We start from the raw sequence: 18,384 nt of genomic DNA, 5'->3' as shown, positions 1-18,384 counted from the left end.
AAATAATTTTTTTTTCTTTTATAAAATTACATTCTGTCCATATAATTTAGGAATGTAACAAATTAATCAATTTAGTTTCAAAAATAGTAAATTGATAAACTTAAAAAAAGAAAAAAATTTATTGTAACAACAGAGTCGTCACTCGTCATAACAATTTAAAACTTCTGACTCACTTTACCTTATAAAAAAAATCCCCAAAACGACGACGCTTCCGTTGAGAGTAAACTGATGAAACGAATATGAAATAAATTGTTCAGTTAAGAGCTTTCATCGGAGAAGAAAGAAGAAGAAGAAAATGCAGGACGACTCGGCCGTGTCGAGCCCCGAGTTCCGAGTGGGCCAGCGAGTCCACTCAGCGAACGATCCAAGAAGAATTGGAACGGTGAAGTACGTGGGGACCATAGAGGGCCACGCTGGCGAGTGGGTCGGGGTGGACTGGGACACCGGAGAAGCCAAGCACGACGGATCCGTCAACGGGATCCGATACTTTCAGGCCGGGTCTGATCGGTCCGGGTCGTTTGTTCGGGCCAAAGTGATTAGCCCGGGGATTTCGGTGGTAAGAGCTCTGGAGCTCAGGTACCGAACCGATTCGACGAAAGAAGAGGAAGGTAAATAGTGTGTGTTGTTGTTATGTGTTTAAACGCATTGTTGTTTTTTGGTCTTAGTTTGTGTTTGGTTGCTGAGAAAATAGTAATGTAGAGCTTGAAATTCTGATTTTGGAATGTTAAGTTATTGATTTTACAAGAGTATGATGTGGATTCTTGGTTTAAGCTGTTAGATGTGTCGAAATGCATTATTATTGTCTCGGTTTGTGTTTGAATGCTGACGATGTAGTGGAAAAGAAAGGAAAATGGAGAGCTTGAAATTGATTTTTTTTTTTTTTTTGGTCTTGGTTTGTGTTTGGTTGCTGAGAAAGTGGTAGAAGGGAAAGGAAAATTAGAGGGAAATTAGATTTCTTTTTTGGTTTCCAGAAATGCAAGTTACGGTCTTTACAGTGTCTGAAGTGAATTTTTAAGTTGTTTGATATGTCTAAAGGCCGTATTATTGTCTCGGTTTGTGTTTGGTTGCTAAGAACATAGTGGAAAAAGAAAAGGAAAATGGAGAACTTGAAATTGATTTGAGTGTGTGTCTGCCCGACTGCCCGTTTGTTGTTTTGGAATGTTAATTTATCGTTTTTAGAGTGTATGAAGTGGATGCTTGGTTTAAGTTGTTTGAAATCTCTAAATGCATTATTGTTCTCTCAGCTTGTGTTTGAGAAAGTTGTGGATAAGGAAAAGGAAATGGATTTCATTTTTGGTTTCAGAAAATGAAAGCTGTGGTCTTTACAGTGTATGATGTGAATTTTAAGGGGTTCGGTATCTTTAAATTCTGTATTATTGTCTTGGTTTGCGTTTCATTGCTAAGAAAATAGTGGAAAGAAAAGGAAAATGGAGAGCTTGAATGTGATTTTGTGTGTGTTTTGGAATGATAAGTTCTTGTTTTAAGAGTGTATGAAGTGGATTTCTGGTTTAAGTTAGTCGATATATCTAAATGCAATATTGTTTTCTAGGTTTGTGTTTGGTTGCTGAGGAAGTAGTGAAAAAGAGAGGAAAATGAGAGGGAAATTGATTTAATTTTTGGTTTTCAAAAAATGAAAGTTATGGTCTTTACAGTGTATGAAGTGAATTATCAAGTTGTTCGATATCTTTAAATGCTTTATTATTGGTTCAGTTTGTGTTTGGGTGCTGAGAAAATAGTGGAAAAAGAAAAGGAAAAATGGAGTGCTTGTGTTTTGTGTGTTTGTTTTGGAATGTTGAGTTCATTGGAAGTTTGGTTTAAGTTAGTTGATATCTTTAAATGCATTATTATTTTATTGGCTTGTGTGCAGCTGTTGAGAAAGTAGTGGAGAGGGAAAGGAAAATGAGAGGGAAATTGATTTCATTTTTGGTTTGAAAAAATAGGAGTTATGATCTTTACAGTGTATGAAGTGAATCATTAAGTTGTTTGATATATCTTTAAATGCAGTATTATTGTCTTGGTTTGTGTTGGTTGCTAAGAAAATAGTGGAAAAAGAAAAGGAAATTGGAGAGCTTAAAATTGATGCATTTGTGTTTGTTTTGGAATGTTAAGTTATTGTTTTTACAGTGTATGAGGTGGATGCTTGGTTTAAGTGGTTCGATATCTCTAAATGCATTATTGTTTTATCGGTTTGTGTTTGGTTGCTGAGAAAGTAGTGGAAAAGAGAGGAAAATGAGAGGGAAATTGATTTTTTTTTTTGGTTTCAAAAAATGGAAGCTACAGTCTTTTCAGTGTATGAAGTGAATTTTTAAGGTGTTCAATATCTTTAAATGTAGTATTATTGGTTCGGTTTGTGTTTTAAGAAAATAGTGGGAAAAGAAAAAGGAAAATGAGTGCTTGAAATTTATTTTGGGTGTGTGTTATGGAATGTTAAGTTATTGTTTTTACAGTGTATAAAGTGGATGTTAGTTTAAGCTGGTCGATATATCTAAATGCATTATAATTGTATGAAAAAAATCTAAATGCATTATTGTTTTATCGGTTTGTGTTTGGTTGCTGAGAAATTTGTGGAAAAGAAAGGAAATTGATTTCATTTTTTGGTTTCAAAAATGCAAGTTACAGTTTTTATAGTGTTTGAAGTGAATTCTTGGTTTAAAGTTGTTTTGATCTCCAAACGCATTATTATTATCTTGGTTTCTATTTGGTTGCTGTCTTGCTGAGAAAAAATAGTGAAAAAGAAAAGGAAGAGATTTTTGTGTTTGTTTAGTAAGGTTAAGCTATTTTTTTTACATTGAATGAAGTGGATTCTTAGTTTAAGTTAGATGTACCTAATGGATTATATTCTTGGTTTCTGTTTGGTTGCTGAGAAAATAGTGGACATAAGAGGAAATTGATTTCATTTTTAGTATAAAAAATGCAAGTTACAATCTTTACAGTGTATGAAGTGAATTCTTAGCTCTAAATCTATTCTTATTGTATTGGTTTCTGTTTGGTTGCTAAGAAACTAGTGGGAAAGAAAGGAAGGAAGAGAAATTAGTTGATTTCAGTTTTGGTTTCGAATGCAAGTTATGCTACAGTGTATGAAGTTGTTAAATCGTTTGGCATTGCTAAAATTTTGAGATTAAGTGAGTTTAAGTTACTTCTAGTTTTGGATCTATACACTATGCTCTCTCTCTCTTTCTTTTTTTGGCAAAGTATTTTATCAATTCTTTTTCTCATTTCAGATTTACGTTTCCAACCTGATTCAGATTTATAATCATGTGACATTTAGAAAAATTGCAATGTGAAGTATTTGGTGGAAGTTTAAAGACATGAGAAGCTTATGATTTGTTGGATATAAGTAACATTTAGAAAACTTTAAAAATTCTGTTTTGAATATGTGTTGATTGTTGTGTTGCAGATGAAATGTATGTATTTTCAGCTAGCAATAAGCGTGTATCAGTTCAACTGGTTGGTAAAGATAAAATTCAAGACAAGCTAAGTCGATTTGAGGAGTTAACTGGTGCATCACTATCTTATTTGGGTGTTAGTACTCCTGGAGACCCTGGTCAGATTGGTACCGCTGTGCCAAGTAAGTTGGTTTTATTTTCCTTTCCCTGAGATTTATGTTCCCTGGATACCTGGGTTTACCTTTATGCAATTGTTTTTAAATCTGGGCAACTTATATAGCTGATTAGCAGTTTACCACATTACCAAAATTTAGCTTGAGCAGAAAGCAATCAGAGCTTCTTGTCTTTAATAGAGAAATTGGTCAAGATTGTTTTTCCTTGATATATTTGATTTTTCTTTCCTTATTGAGGCCAAAAATAAAAATAAAAATATTTAAATGAAAATGGCTTTGGTCAGAATCAAATTATTAGATGACTAGATTGAGGTAACTTCCTATGCTTGAGTATATTTATACTAAATTGGTCTATCTGACTTTTGAGGTTCAGATTCATTAAGTTCAGGTAACATACTGAAACCAATATCCATGATCATTATACTCTTTTGAGTCTTTGTTTCGGAGGTTTTCCACTAGCTGCCTCGTGTTGATCCTTGAATCCCCTTCCCATGCTTGCTATATGAACTTAGCACTTCGTTTTATTTTTATTTTTGGTGAGGATTTTATAAGCTAGATCAAGTTTCTATTCTGTTTATTAAAAATGCGTGTGAGCATGTGCTTGAGCATCCATGTTTGCACAGGAATAGTCCTTGTGATTTGCACATCTTTAGGACATTAAAAAGAAAGGCTAAATTCACAATAAACAATTTTATTTATTTATATTTTTTATTGTTTCTCCTCTACTAATAGGCCTTAAAACCAGTCAGTCAACAATAAATCTACATTGTGGATTTGACCTTTTTGTTTCTGTTACTATAAAATTTTTACATCCAGGTAATTCCTGTACTGTTATTAATTTATAATGCTCTTATCTCAGATTTAAAGGAGCTTGACTTGACCGGAAATTTGCTATCAGAATGGAAGGTACATTTTTTAAAACACTGATCAACTGCCCCTTTTTGTCCGCCAAAGGCTAAATTTGAGTGCAGTAGAGCTTTCTAGATTAAACAATTTGTCATTGCACATTGCATTTATGTTACCAAGTTATTTGTATACTTATTACTACATTCTGATTGTTTCTAATTCTTCCTTGTAATTTACTATTATTAAGTGCTACTTGATTTCAGTTCTGGACCTCATGTGGGTTCTTATTTTCTTGCAGGATGTTAGCACCATCTGTGAGCAGTTACCAGCTCTTGCAGCCCTCAACTTATCTAACAATTTAATGTCTTTAGATATTTGTGGGCTGGCACAGCTAAAAAGCATCCGTATTTTAGTCTTAAACGATACTGGCATAAAGTGGACACAGGTGCCTTGATTTTTTCTCCTTTTCTTGTCACATAAAAATGCTTGTTGATGTTGATGGTCCTCCCTTTTTTGGGGAGTTCCTCTGTCAATGTTGGGGTCTCATGTTCCATAGCCTTGTGGTCTAGCTTTGCTGCCATTACCTCCGGGGACTGGCCATGAGACATACAATTCTTTTTAAAATATTGTTTTCAAAAACTTATATAAGGAGAAGTACTCCTTTCTTCCCTCAATGTGATATATGTTGTTTTATTATCTATGGCAGATTGAAAAACTTAAACATTCACTCCCAGCAATTGAAGAACTACATCTAATGGGGAATAATATCAGCACAATAGAGGTACATTATATTCCCTTTTATGATGCTGTTGAATTTGTTCAAATTGTAATCTTAAATGAAGTTACTAGGTCATATTTTGGATATTATTAAATAAAATGTACTTATCATTGTTTTTTATAAACTTTTTTGTTATGGGTTATGGTGTTGTGTTATGGATATACTCATATACTATAGAATGTTCCTCTAATCTTTGTATCTTTATGTTTTTTTACCTACATAAAGAAAATAATTTTTTAGACACTACAGCCCTGTTTTTATTTCCGTTTTGCTTTGCAGCCTACATCATCCTCTGTAGTTCAGGGATTTGATTCTCTGCGGCTTCTGAATTTGGAAGATAATTGTATAGCTGAGTGGGATGAAATCTTAAAGCTTTCTCAGATAAGAGGGTAAAGTGAAGTTTGTATTCTTCTGTTGGTACTTTTTACCATCTAAATTTACTTATCAAAAAAAAACTTTTTACTATCTAAATTTCTCTCGATTCAACATCTAATCTTCTGTTGAGCTACCAAGTTTTCTTGAGGACTGTTGCAATGTTGTTTCAGCTTGGAGCAGCTTCATTTGAACAAGAACAATTTGAACCGCATCTACTATCCTCATAACACTAGAATACATGAATTTCTTGGTGGTAATGAATCACAGAAAGAAAGAAAGCTATTCACAAATTTGCGTTGTCTTCTTCTGGGTAAATATATGTAACTAGTAAACACCTGACTTTATTTGACTCTCTTATAAGCGTTCTTGATTTGTTGGCTTACACATTGCATGCTTCAGGAGGTAACAATATCGAGGATCTCGCCTCTGTTGACGCGTTAAATTCATTTCCTAAATTGGTGGTAAGATTTTGTTATGATAATCATCTGTTATGCCATTAAACATGTTCAATATCCGATTAGGTACATTTGACATGCTGTTCAGACTCCTTTTTTCTAGGTACCCAGAAAATAGCTTACATGTATATTACACTCCTGTATCAAGCACAAATAGAATCAATCCATATGTAGATAGTTTTCCTTTTGTAATTCTTTAGGCCACTTCATGATTATTTTCACAAGGTAGTCTCCTATCAATAAATTTATTTTTACCTATAAAAAAAGAAAAGGATAAATAGGAAATCTTAGGACTGGCTCATTTGTCAATTAGGTAGCATACAATGATCTTTTTAATTCTTTCTCTTGACTGACTCTTTTCTTGCAAGGCTGAGGCCTTTTTTTTTCCCTATAAATTGTTCCAGCTGGATTAGTTGTGCTTACTGCATCACTCTGGTTACATAATAACCTTGATCCAATTCAAGAAGAATCTCTCAGATAGCATTTTCTTGAAGAAGCTACTAGATAGAATTCAGAACCTAGAAATCTATGTATAAGCTTTCTAGACCCTCATGCATGGAGTATAGTACAAGCTTCAATTTTATTTTGTTTTATATATGTAAACCAAGAGCCTTGTAGCTTAATTGGTTGGCACTTCTTGGTGTTACTAATGGAGACATCCAAGGTTCAAATCCCCCCTCCCCATTGTAATTATCAATATATATATATATATATATTATGTAAGTTATGTTGGTGGGCATACATGAACTTGATGGCATATTCCATCTCTTGTTTGTAACTGAAAACTAGGCCTCTTCTGCCAATTTGGAGGACTAAATAATTTGCTAAAGTTGAACTATATGATATTGATTCTAATGAACTTCAAAATACTTTAAAGTCTCAATGGTTTACTACAAAATCTTAAATGATTCTCTTTTTCCCCTCTGTGCTTGAGCAAACTCCTTTCTGATCACTACTGTTCTGATATATATATAAAAAAATTTATTTATTTATTTATTTTTATTTTTTTCTTTTGGGTTACATTCAAAGGATATCAGGCTTTCCGAGAATCCAGTAGCTGATCCCGGAAGAGGAGGAATTCCAAGATTTGTTTTGATTGCACGTTTAGCTAAAGTTGAAATACTAAATGGGAGTGAGGTAAACTGTTGAAGTTCTATGCATTCAACATTGCTTTCTTTATGAAGTTTATCTAATGTACTCTTGTCTAATTTATTTTTCAGGTAAGCCCTCGTGAAAGGAAAGACTCTGAGATTCGGTATGTTTTTCCTAGCCAATCCTTTAGTTTACCTTTTCTGCACTAAAGGCATGCATTTATATAGGCAATTATCCTCACCTTTGCTCTCTTTCATATTTATAACAAGTGATCTTCTTTTGTGTGTTATAGTTTCTTGATCTTTTGATGGTTTACTGTTTTTATTTTAATAAATATTAAGCATTCTTCTAATTATAATATAAAGAGAGCCTGTTTGAGTGGATAAATACGGCAGGGATGTTTTCTTTTACTGCTTTGCCTGTATTACTTGACTGGTGTACGTTTAATGTTTAAATTTTATGGTCTTAAAAAAAAAAAAAAAAAAAAAAAACCCCTGGCTATGTATTGATTTTGAGAAATCTTTTGAATACCATAATTTCTTTTCAGTTTAACAGGGTTATCTATTTATATGGCATTATGTGCTCTATATGATGTTTAACAAAGAAAATACACATGATTCATGGTTCCCGAAATTTCGTACATTTGTGGTTTCTGATGGGAGTGGTGGAGAGAAACTAGGCTTTGATGGTATGGTAAGGTGTATTGCAGATTATTTTCACAAGATAATTTACTCATGATCTCTTTTGCAGGTATGTTCGTTTAATTATGTCCAAGTTGCATGATCCTCAAGAAATCAAACAAGTGCATCCCAGGTAAATTTACTCAAGTGTTTGCCCAATTAACCTTTACAGGGTTTTGTTATTGAGCAGGGTTGTAAATAGGTATGGAATACCTAAATATTTTGTGTCCTAAGATATGTATGTTGTTTCCTGAACTTTTCTGAACATTTTGATGTAAAGGTATTAGCGTTAGGTTTATCTACAATGAAAAAACCATTCTGTTACAAGTCTAACTAACTGTTTAGTGTTCCTCCTTGAAACACAAAAAATTAAACAAAGTAATTCAGATGGTTTAGGAAAAGTTCAGATTCTGTTGCCATGTCTTATTCCGGGGATAGCAACTATGGGTAGATTTAATAGAATAGAACACCAATCTTGATGTAAATTCCAGGGAAGTTTCACCTTATGGACTATTACTTCCTAATATGATTTCACATGGGCTTACAAAAAATTGATTTTGTTTTGACATTGTAAACTTTCATGATATGGACTTCTTGCTCTAAAATTACAGGTTTGCTGAGCTTAAAATTTTTCATGGAATTGAGGATGAAAGGCCATCCATTGGAGTAGCAAGCCTACAAAAAATGGCTTCAGGACTATTATGTATGAATCCAACATTCTGATATCAGTTTCTCTTTTGCTCTTACAATATTTTTAATCATTTGGTCTATACATATTCATGTAGCTATCACTTTGAAATGTGTGGGAGCAACCATGGGCGAGAAGCCTCCATTGACTAAGAAATTGCCAGCAACCACCACGGTTGAATTCCAACCTTTATCTGAATTGTGTCTGGTTGGATGAATTTTAGGATTTTACGTTTAAAATGATTTCATTTACTTTAGGTTGGGAAGCTAAAGAGTCTATCTGAAAGCTTTTTCAAGTTGAAGTCTATCAAGCTTAAATTGTTTCTTCAAGAAGAGGTTTGTCCCTTCCGTCTTTTGCTTTTTGAATATCATTGATAATAACACTACACCATATATGGAGAAGTTACACATTTTGGATTTGGATTCTTATTCAAATATATGTCCAAAAGATGACATTTTGGAAATATCAATACACATGCCTTGGTCACTGCCTCCTGTGCTTCAGAAGCATAAGAACCAAGAGAATTTTGTACATCAGCAACTAATGTCTTTTGCTAATAAGTTGTGTTCCTGAATTTTCAGGGTTCTCCTTTACCGATATTGCTTGACGATGAAATGGAATCTTTGATGGACCTTGGAATTGGGAATGGGTCAACCATTCTTATTGATGAAGAGAGTTGACAAAGAAGTAATGTCGCACAATTAATATACTTATAGAGAGAATATTACTTTATGTGAATTTCTGCAATTTCTCCACTTGTTGATGCATGTAATGCATACTATGGTTTGCTCAAAAAAATTTGTTTATACTTTGATAGGTGTTCTGTGCAGAAAGTCTGCATAACCAGACAGAACATGTCTCTGTAAAAGCTGGTATCATGGTGTTCTATTGTATTGTCAGAATTGTGCAGAAAGTCTGCATATCGATGATTAGATGCAGGTTGAATTTACAAACATGAAGCAGCTTACTCAAAAACTTGCTTATGCTGGAGATCAGCATAGTCAAACAACCAATTAGTTTCTCTTTAAATATGGATACATCCACCATTTTGAACTAAGAATCTGAGGATCCAGTATAAATTATTGTTATCAATTTGTAACAAGAAGATATCCCTTGGCAAACAGCACATAGTTCAATTGCATTATTTATGGTAATACCAATTTCCATAGAAAATCCTATTATCAATTTACCATCCGTCCTATCTCTAACTATCCTTCCTGCTCCAGCCCATCCCAGATTTCCTAAAACACTTTACGTTCCATCAAACTTTAAGTTTAATGAAAATATCAGGAGGAACCCAGCGTATATATTGGCTAATCTGAAGGTTAGGGCCCAATTAATACAATCCCTCAGGGACACAATTTATCGACAAAAAATATAGGCATTTCCAGCAAGCCATATGTGCCAGCCTGAAAAACTATTAGGCCATTCCACTTGGCGTAGTTTAGATCATGCGCCCAACAGCAATCCCAGAGCACAACGGGAACAGAATTGATCATGGCTACTACTAGAATGAGTAAAAACAAAACTGCAGGTTGGAAGATGATTAAGATTATACTCTCCTTTATCTATACTCTATATTAAAAAAGGACAGTTCAGTTGCTTGTGTTTGGCAAAATGACACTAAAAAACTTAAAACGGTAGAGACTCAACAGATTGGTAAAATTACATTATTGCTCCTACAGATATATGTGAGCTGAGAAAAGAAACATTGGAGCTAGGAGCACTTTTTGTTCTTTGTTGGCTATGAGTTAGCCGATGCTTATTCCCCACTTTTTGGTCTTTTCCTCTATAATTTTCTGCTGACACATTTGGTGGAAATTACTTTGTTGCTTGTAATTTCATTTATTAGCTAGAGAAAAAGTGGGGGCTTTTTAGTTTTTTTATTCTCAACTCTGTGGTGTTGCCAGCCGTTTCAGCTTTATAGTGCAGCCAGCTGTGTTGCATTTTTAGTTAAATTACCATCTTCACTCTTTAAGTACATGGGTAGGCTAAAAGAGTCTATACTCTATATAAAAAAGGACAGTTGAGCTGCTTGTGTTTGGCAAAACGATACTAAAAAACTTAAAACGGTAGAGACTCAACAGATTGGTAAAATTACATTGTTGCTCCTACAGATATATGTGAGCTGAGAAAAAAAACGTTGGAGCTTGGAACACTTTTTGGTCTTTGTCGGCACAGAGTTGGTCGATGCTTATTCCCCACTTTTTGGTCTTTTCCTCTATAATTACCTGTAACTTCATTTGTTAGCTAGAGAAAAAGTGGAGGCTTTTAGTCTTTTTGTTCTCAACTCTGTGGTGCTGCTAGTCGTTTCAGCTTTATAGTACAGCCAGTTGTGTTGCCTTTTTATTAAACCCGACTGGATATTGACTCGATCTATAAGTTATGTCACTAGGTCACTGGTTCAACTAGTGTGTCATTGATCGAATTGCAGTGTCAAATAAAAGAATTCAAAAAATTAAATATATAAAAAAAGTTTAAGAAATCATAACCTGAATATGTAAATTAAAAAAAGAAAAAGAAAAAAAAGAGGCATATGCCTAAATTAAACTCACCATTATGATTGAAAATCAATATTTCATAACCAATAGCATTTGAAAAAAAAAATGAATTAATTTATATTTGTCAGTAAAGTTAAAGTCAGCTAAAACACACTCACACTATACACGACTAAAAAAAAAAAAAAAAAAAAAAAAAAAAACCAAAGATACTAAAACTAAAAAGCAATTAAGAAAAAAAGAAAAAAGAAGAAGATAGTTGGTGGCATAAAGTTATATGGCCATACTTACAAGTGAAATTACACTTTACCACCCTAAACTATGTATTAAATTACACTTTGCACCATAAACTATTTGATTGCACACTTTACACCCTACACTATCACATTTATTACACTTTATACCCCGGTATTGTTTTTGTTGTTATATTTAACAGAATCTTGTTACATGTGACAAGCACATGCTTCTTGCTTAAATAGAATAAAGTTAAAACACTGAAATACCCTTCTTCAAAATAAATTAAAACAAAACCTAAAATTTTCCACACCTTGCACTGCATTCAAGATCCAACAAGATTCAACGTCTTGGATCCCATGGCAAAAGCCATTACCAGACGTCATCTTCATAATTCTTTTGTTAAAATGTTCATAATATTCAATCACAAATATTAGCACTACAACAGAAAAAGCAATGACAGAAGTTGCATAGACAGTCAGACCTAAATGACCAAGCTATAATACTAGGTAAAATACCTAATACAATAACCGCCTTAAACTCAACATTACACTGAGCAAATACTTAGTAAAATACCTAATACAATAAACGCTGAACTCAACAGAACACTGACTAAAAATTTTCAACGAGGCGCACCATACATTTGAGTTGAGTCATACTGAGCATAACCAGGCTGAGGTGACACAGTTTTGCCATAAGCAACTGGAGCAGTTGCTGGTGCACTTCCATAACCTCCTGATTGTGGGACAGACTGGTCGTAACCTTGTTGAGTTGGAGCTGGTTGAGCATAACCTGGCTGACCGCTTGGTGGTGCACTATAGGCTGAAGCAGGGGCACCACTGTAAGCAGGATCTTGTGGTCCTTGGTAACCGTAAGCTGCATTGTTAGGAGCTGCCTGCTCTGGGTAACCTTGTTGTGAAGCTGCGTATGGGCCATAACCCCCAGTAGGACCCACTTGTGCATACCCTTGTGCCTGCTGTGCACCAGGCTGACCATAACCTGGCTGCCCTCCTTGCTGTGGATAAACAGGACCAGATGCAGGTGGTGGCTGATTATAAGCATCAGCAGCAGGTACAGAACCATATGGAGGATATGATTGCTGCATCTGCCCACTGGATTGATATGGGTAAGGTTGTTGAGGAGTTGCATTTGGGCCATATGATTGAGCAGGAGCAGAACCTTGGTAAGGCATTTCCCCTGGTTGAGTGGCTCTAGGAGGGGCATAGGATTGGGGATGTGGTCCCTGTCCGTATGGCTGTGGCTTACCATACTGCTGTGCAGCATAACCTGGTTGAGTCTGTGAGTACACTGGCTGAGAACTTCCATGTCCTCCATAGGGATGCTGTGTTGGAGCATGATTTTCATATTTTGGTTCATCATATCCATGGCCATAGCTCTGCTGGTGAGGTGCTGCCTGAGAATAAGGAGCTGTATGTCCATAATCTGGCCCCTGTGGTTGTCCATAATTGTAATTTGCCTGGGATGATGGTGGACCCATAGCAGCAGCATGGGAAGGGCCATGACCATGTGAAGGAATTGGAGCAGAATGTTGGGCAGATGCTGGGGCATCAGACATGTGGCCTCCTTGTCCGCCATAGTAATCATAACCACCAGTATGTGAGGGTGGACCCTGCATGCTAGGCCTTTGTTCCCAACCACCACTGTAGTTGCCCCTTGGAGGGGCTTGTTGATGATAACTCCCATATCCTGGAGATGGATACTGTGGGTTATGACTTGGATATGGTCCTCGATGCTGGTAATCATATGCTGCAGGATGAGGACCCCGTGGACCCCATTGAGGTGGTCCAGTAGATCCACGAGGCCGATAGGCCTGCTGATTGAAACCACCCGAGAAAGATGATGGCCTCACAGGCTATTCCAAGCATAAAGAAATAAAAAATTAGTAATCCATTCACAGTTAAATTAAGAACATTAACAAGGTAGAAGGTAATGAAAAACTGCTGCTTGAGCTTGGTAACCAAATCTCCTGTTCAAGACGTTGGAATCATTTTGTTTGAATGAGAATAATTATATATATATATATATATGCATCACATGTCATTAAGGAAAATCAAATGAGAGAAAAAGGAGAGCAAAGACAACAACACAAAAGAAAAAAACTGTGCTATGAGTTGTACTCCTAATATTATAATTACAACAGCTACTTTGAAAGAGAAGGTACTATAACAAGCAAGACACATGTTCATTGAAGAATATATGAATATTACTATAAAAAGAAATCAAATATAAGAGATACAGTAGGCCAAGAACAAGATACAAACATATAACAAAACAAATCACATTTTACATTTTACATTTTCCAGACAATTTAAACTTTGCAATGCTACAAAGAACATACCATTTCAAAATTTCCTTAAAACCAATAGTAAAACTATCACAATTATTCCTTTTCAACCATGAAGATAATATGAAAAAAAAAATAGTTGGGGGGAAGGGGGTTGGAGGGGCTCTGCTTCAATCAATTTTAAGCTTGCATCCATTAGATTTAAACCTGACCATAGACATTCATCAACCAGACTAATCAGTCCATCAACACTCCCACTCATCAATGGAAATCCTCTATTCATTGTACAAGGCCAGGACCTCCATGAATATGAGACTCCTATGTTTTGAGGACATAATGGCTGGTTTGGTCACACATCTAAAAAGCAAAACCATAATCCGTTTTTTCAAAATATGCAAAAATTATACATCAATAGCCAATGCTAACTTGGTCCTGAAAAGAATCATCATGCTTCTAAATAAAAGTCAAGCAACAACTACCAACAACACTACCGATTCTTTATATGTTTAATCTTATTCATCATTTTACCTTGTTGTCCATCCATTCAAGGATCATTCCCGGTTAAAGAGTGATTTAAATTGCTATTAGTCTAACATATATATGCTAATATGAGAGGGTAAATATATTTACCTTCATCTGGAGAGTGATTGAGGATGACATCATAGCCATGGTTTAATGGGAAGAGAACGTCCATAGAAGTTTACAGGGGGGAGGGGGGAAAGAGTAGTTTTTATGAAACAACAACTATTATCAACTATACCTGAACATATTAAAGTGTATTGTCAACAACGATATCAAAGTGAACTCCACAAGTTTTGAATGTTCTGTGTTGCTTTCTCTTAAGGATCAACAAATTTGTAAAACAATCCAAGTATACTTTCCCATCTTGCATAATTCTAGCGTCCTAAATGGTATAATCATATTCCGTAACCTAATTCTAGTTTCCTAAATGGTATAATAATACTCCAAAAACTAAAAACATCACACCATGTCGCTCTCCATCACATCATTAAAGTGAATACTAGAATGATTACATGAAATAAAAGGGCACAAATGAAAAAACAAGATACTTCTATTACTATGCAACTAGTACAAAACACCAAGTCATTCAGATGACATCTCAAATTTGATAATAATAAACAGCAATCATGATCATAACATTCATAACTTAATCAAATGTTCAAAAAGACAAGACATTAGCAATTAATGCACCTTCAAAATTCCAAGTTTATCAACACAGATACATCACTGGTTAGATGCAAGGTCTCCCAGACAATTATAATTAAATAACATTCACACATATATCCTAGATGTTCAACATTAATTCAGCTCAGGTCTTATACGTAACATAATGGCCATGCTTTTAGCATTTACACTGCAGCTTAATGTAATATCAAATGACATGTACCATATTCTTCAAACATAGAATTAGACACAAGTTCTGAGGTACTCTCCCACACGCATTTTTAATCATTATGAAGCTTCACCAAACATGCTGCTTTCTTCCAACACATCTCATGCATAGAACATGGGTCTCACTAATGAGCACTAAGGTTAATATAATATAGTTTTACTGCATTATGATTTTTTTTAACTTTCAAGTCTCAAAGCAGTCTTACCAACTATTAACATCCTGGAATCTTGAGATTTAATGCCTGATACCTTTCTTTCATGGTTGAGAGTGAAGAGTGGTTGTCTATTGCTACACCACGAAAGCAATGCCGACCCCATGGAAAAGGCAATAGCCAAATCTGCATTTTTAAAGCCAACCAATTCGAAATCGGCACCTTCAAGATAAATAAATCATGGCAACCGACATCTTGGATTGAATATATGATCTTCCTAACAGCATTCAAGTGACCTTGGCATGGATCATTCATCAATATCGCAAACTCTTATGAACTATTCAAGTGATCAATCTCTCACTCCCATGGCAAAATTATCAAACAATTCTAGCCTAAATAAATGAAAAGGTGACACAGACATGCAAATTCAGTTGTTTGGACAGATAATCATGTCAAGACCACAGTATATGTTGCTTTGCCAGATTTGAAGATACAGAAATGCTGCTCAAGCAGTCCAGTGAGAAGAACACATCCGCACTAACCTAAACAAGGCATGAACAGGCACTATTGATAGTTACTAGATCCTATTCAAAAGAAAAACAGGACAACAGAGGTTGATGACAATAACAACAGCACCACCATAATCATTTAATTCTTCCCATCTTCAACTACTTAAGAAGTAATAATATAAGATTAACCGAAACATCAATAGAACTTAATGTGCAAAATTCTTCTTGTACAACTATGCAGGCTTAATATGTAGCAGCTTTCTGCATAAAAGTCAAGTAACTATCCCAGCTACTCCACTTGACAGCCTTTCAAGTAGTATTACAATTTATATACATAGCAATACTGATTGTTAGAAAATGACCAGCATAATCTCCCTCAATACATGCGTATACTATTACTATATTTTCCAAAATGTTTATACTTTTTTTTCTTACATTGGCTTGCCTGGAGATTTCAGTAAAAGGAGATGTGAAGGATAATTTACAAAGGTAATTGTTGAGCAGAACAACCAATATCAGTGAAAACAATTATAGAATCAAAACACAATTTAACTGCATTTCTTTCCCTAGAGAAAAGCATAAGGTAAAAAACAAACCTGACTCATAACTTCCTTTATCAACTCTCTAGCCATTTCAATTTGCTTCTTGTCACCAGTCACTCGTACAGTTCTTTCTTTAGATTCATCTCCTTCTGGAAGATGTTGAGGTATCAACTAAAGGGAGAAAACAGAAAAAATACCATCAGCACACATGTTGCATCACAAAACTTCAACAAAATAAAGAAATAGGTCACACCCCCATTTAGTCTACAACTACCTGGATGCGTGCTCCTGTTCTCGTCTGCAGACCTTTAATAGTCTCTCCACCCCTGCCTATTATTAAGCCAACCTGTACCAAGAAAGCTTGTGGCTTACATAAATAATGGTTCAAATTAATTAATACACATTAGTCATCAAAAGACTAACTGTCAACCTTCTCGTTTGGAACTTGTATCTGTACTTGTTCAGATGCTGCAGCAGCCTGTGCAGTAGTGAGGCCCCTGGCTATAAGGGAAGGAGAACCCCCCGCATCAGCCTGCAGAAAAACACATCAAAATCAAGCAATCTCCAAAAGAAACAACCAAAATCCCAAAATATTGCACATTGTGAGATGAAAAAGGAGTAACAATGGGAAAATAAAACTAAAATTCAGACAGTAGGAAACCTCTGCAATGACAGCATTTATAAGCTTCTCAGCCTTAGTTATACTATCCAAAGTTCCTATTATTTCCACAGGCCTTGTTGCAGATTGTGGATCAGCATCAGCATCCCTTGTGATTTGAATTTTTGCCCCTGAATTGTACTGCAAATAACGAATAGTATCCCCAGCCTTTCCAATAAGAACTCCAACCTGCACCAGCATGCATAATACAATATATCAGTCAGAAACTTATTCAACTCTTTGGAGGGCTATCTTTCAGAAGATGCATGATTAGTGAACAAACCTTATTATTAGGCACCTCCATTTTGCGTGATGTAGTATCAGCACCCTCTGTAAATGGTTCCTGATTCTGCTCTTTAGACGGTTCTTGAGCGTTTTCCGTCACAGAATCCTCAACAGATGGTTGTTGGGCATCACCCGTCTCAGGATTTTCCACAGAGGGTGCTTCATCACCATCGGCCACTGTTTCCGGAACTTCCTCAGCAAGAGGTTGGGCATCCTCTGACTGCAAACCCTCCACATTAGGTTCCTCATTGTTCTCACCAACAGGCTCATCCCCATTCTCTTCCTTTTGTTGGTACCCATTTTCATTAGCTATAACACGAAAATTTGGGCATTACTTAATCGAAAACACAAAACCAAATTCACCCACAGTAAAAATGTTGTATAAAAAACACATTAAAAAAATTCCATTTTCTACCTGAGCTAAATTTTCTCTTATTTCTTTCTCTCTTAAAATTTTTTTTTCTATTGCTTCTTTCTTAAGTTCTTGAAAAGTGTGCTTACATTTCCTTTCATTTTCCTAAACTGGAATATACTTTACCCAACAATTTTCCCATCTCATTTTTCTTTAATCTAATTGGGAGACATTGATTTTCCAGCTTAAAATACCAAAATGTAATCTTTTTTTTCTTCAAGAAAAAATACAAACTAAATTTAAAAATCAAATCTTTGAAAAAAATTAATCACAGACATTGATTAGAAAAAACCCTAATTACAAAAAAGAGAACAAATTCAACACCAAAGAAAAAAAAAATCACACAAAAACCAAAACCTAATAAAACCCTAATTACAACAACAACAACAACAACACACCTGAGCCGTCAGATTTCTCATCAAGTCGCTGCCGCTTCACGGGCTCCGCCACGTCAGCACCGTCATCGTCCTCATCATCCTCGTCGTCGTCGACGCCGTCTGCCGGAACGTCTTCGGGGTCGGCATTCAAATCGGCGATGTGGCCGTGCTCCGGAGCTCCGAGCTCCAGATCCTCAAGCTTCCGCTTGTGGTGATCCGGCTGCGAATTCGGGTTCGGGTCGGCCACCTCCTCCGCCTCCGAGCCACCAACAACAACAAATCCTTCCTCCGCCATTATAGGGTGCACGGAAACTCTGTGCTACCTGAGCTAGCTCTCTTTGATGATTTTTTTTGGTGCTTGCGTGTCAGTGATTGAGTGAGCGAGTGAGTTTTTTTTTTTTTGGGAGAGCGAGACTGAGACGAGAGATTTGAGAGAGGTTTAAGGCTTTATATATAAGAATGAGATATTTTTCTGTGTGTATGAAAGAGACCCCAATTCTTGTCTGTCTTGTTTTTTTTAGGGTTA

At 35.5% G+C, this 18,384-nt stretch overlaps 2 protein-coding genes across 4 annotated transcripts; one reads left to right on the top strand and one right to left on the bottom strand.

The window, feature by feature from the left end:
* The first annotated feature begins 181 nt into the window (after nt 1–181).
* Nucleotides 182–9,448, top strand: LOC126699098 (tubulin-folding cofactor E). Of its 2 annotated transcripts, XM_050396676.1 has the most exons (16): nt 182–608; nt 3,398–3,568; nt 4,419–4,465; nt 4,704–4,850; nt 5,112–5,186; nt 5,463–5,572; nt 5,729–5,868; nt 5,958–6,019; nt 7,043–7,150; nt 7,234–7,268; nt 7,856–7,918; nt 8,397–8,488; nt 8,571–8,647; nt 8,731–8,808; nt 9,055–9,160; nt 9,291–9,448. In XM_050396676.1, the coding sequence occupies exons 1-15, from the start codon at nt 296–298 to the stop codon at nt 9,151–9,153; spliced, it is 1,617 nt and encodes a 538-aa protein (XP_050252633.1). In that variant the 5' UTR covers nt 182–295; the 3' UTR covers nt 9,154–9,160; nt 9,291–9,448. The 2 variants fall into 2 exon arrangements, with proteins under 2 accessions (XP_050252633.1, XP_050252632.1); XM_050396675.1 differs by having other exon boundaries at nt 9,055–9,448.
* Nucleotides 9,449–11,529: 2,081 nt separating this feature from the next.
* Nucleotides 11,530–18,291, bottom strand: LOC126699281 (uncharacterized). 2 transcript variants are annotated; one of them, XM_050397009.1, is made up of 7 exons: nt 17,880–18,291; nt 17,068–17,378; nt 16,788–16,973; nt 16,557–16,658; nt 16,398–16,472; nt 16,181–16,297; nt 11,530–13,078 (listed from the first exon to the last, which is right to left on the bottom strand). In XM_050397009.1, the coding sequence occupies exons 1-7, from the start codon at nt 18,151–18,153 to the stop codon at nt 11,828–11,830; spliced, it is 2,316 nt and encodes a 771-aa protein (XP_050252966.1). In that variant the 5' UTR covers nt 18,154–18,291; the 3' UTR covers nt 11,530–11,827. The 2 variants fall into 2 exon arrangements, with proteins under 2 accessions (XP_050252966.1, XP_050252967.1); XM_050397010.1 differs by having other exon boundaries at nt 16,401–16,472.
* Nucleotides 18,292–18,384: the final 93 nt, after the last annotated feature.

The sequence above is a fragment of the Quercus robur genome, chromosome 9 (assembly GCF_932294415.1).
Source record: "Quercus robur chromosome 9, dhQueRobu3.1, whole genome shotgun sequence".
Classification (NCBI taxonomy): domain Eukaryota; kingdom Viridiplantae; phylum Streptophyta; class Magnoliopsida; order Fagales; family Fagaceae; genus Quercus; species Quercus robur.
This window is presented reverse-complemented; position numbering and strand designations above follow the sequence as displayed.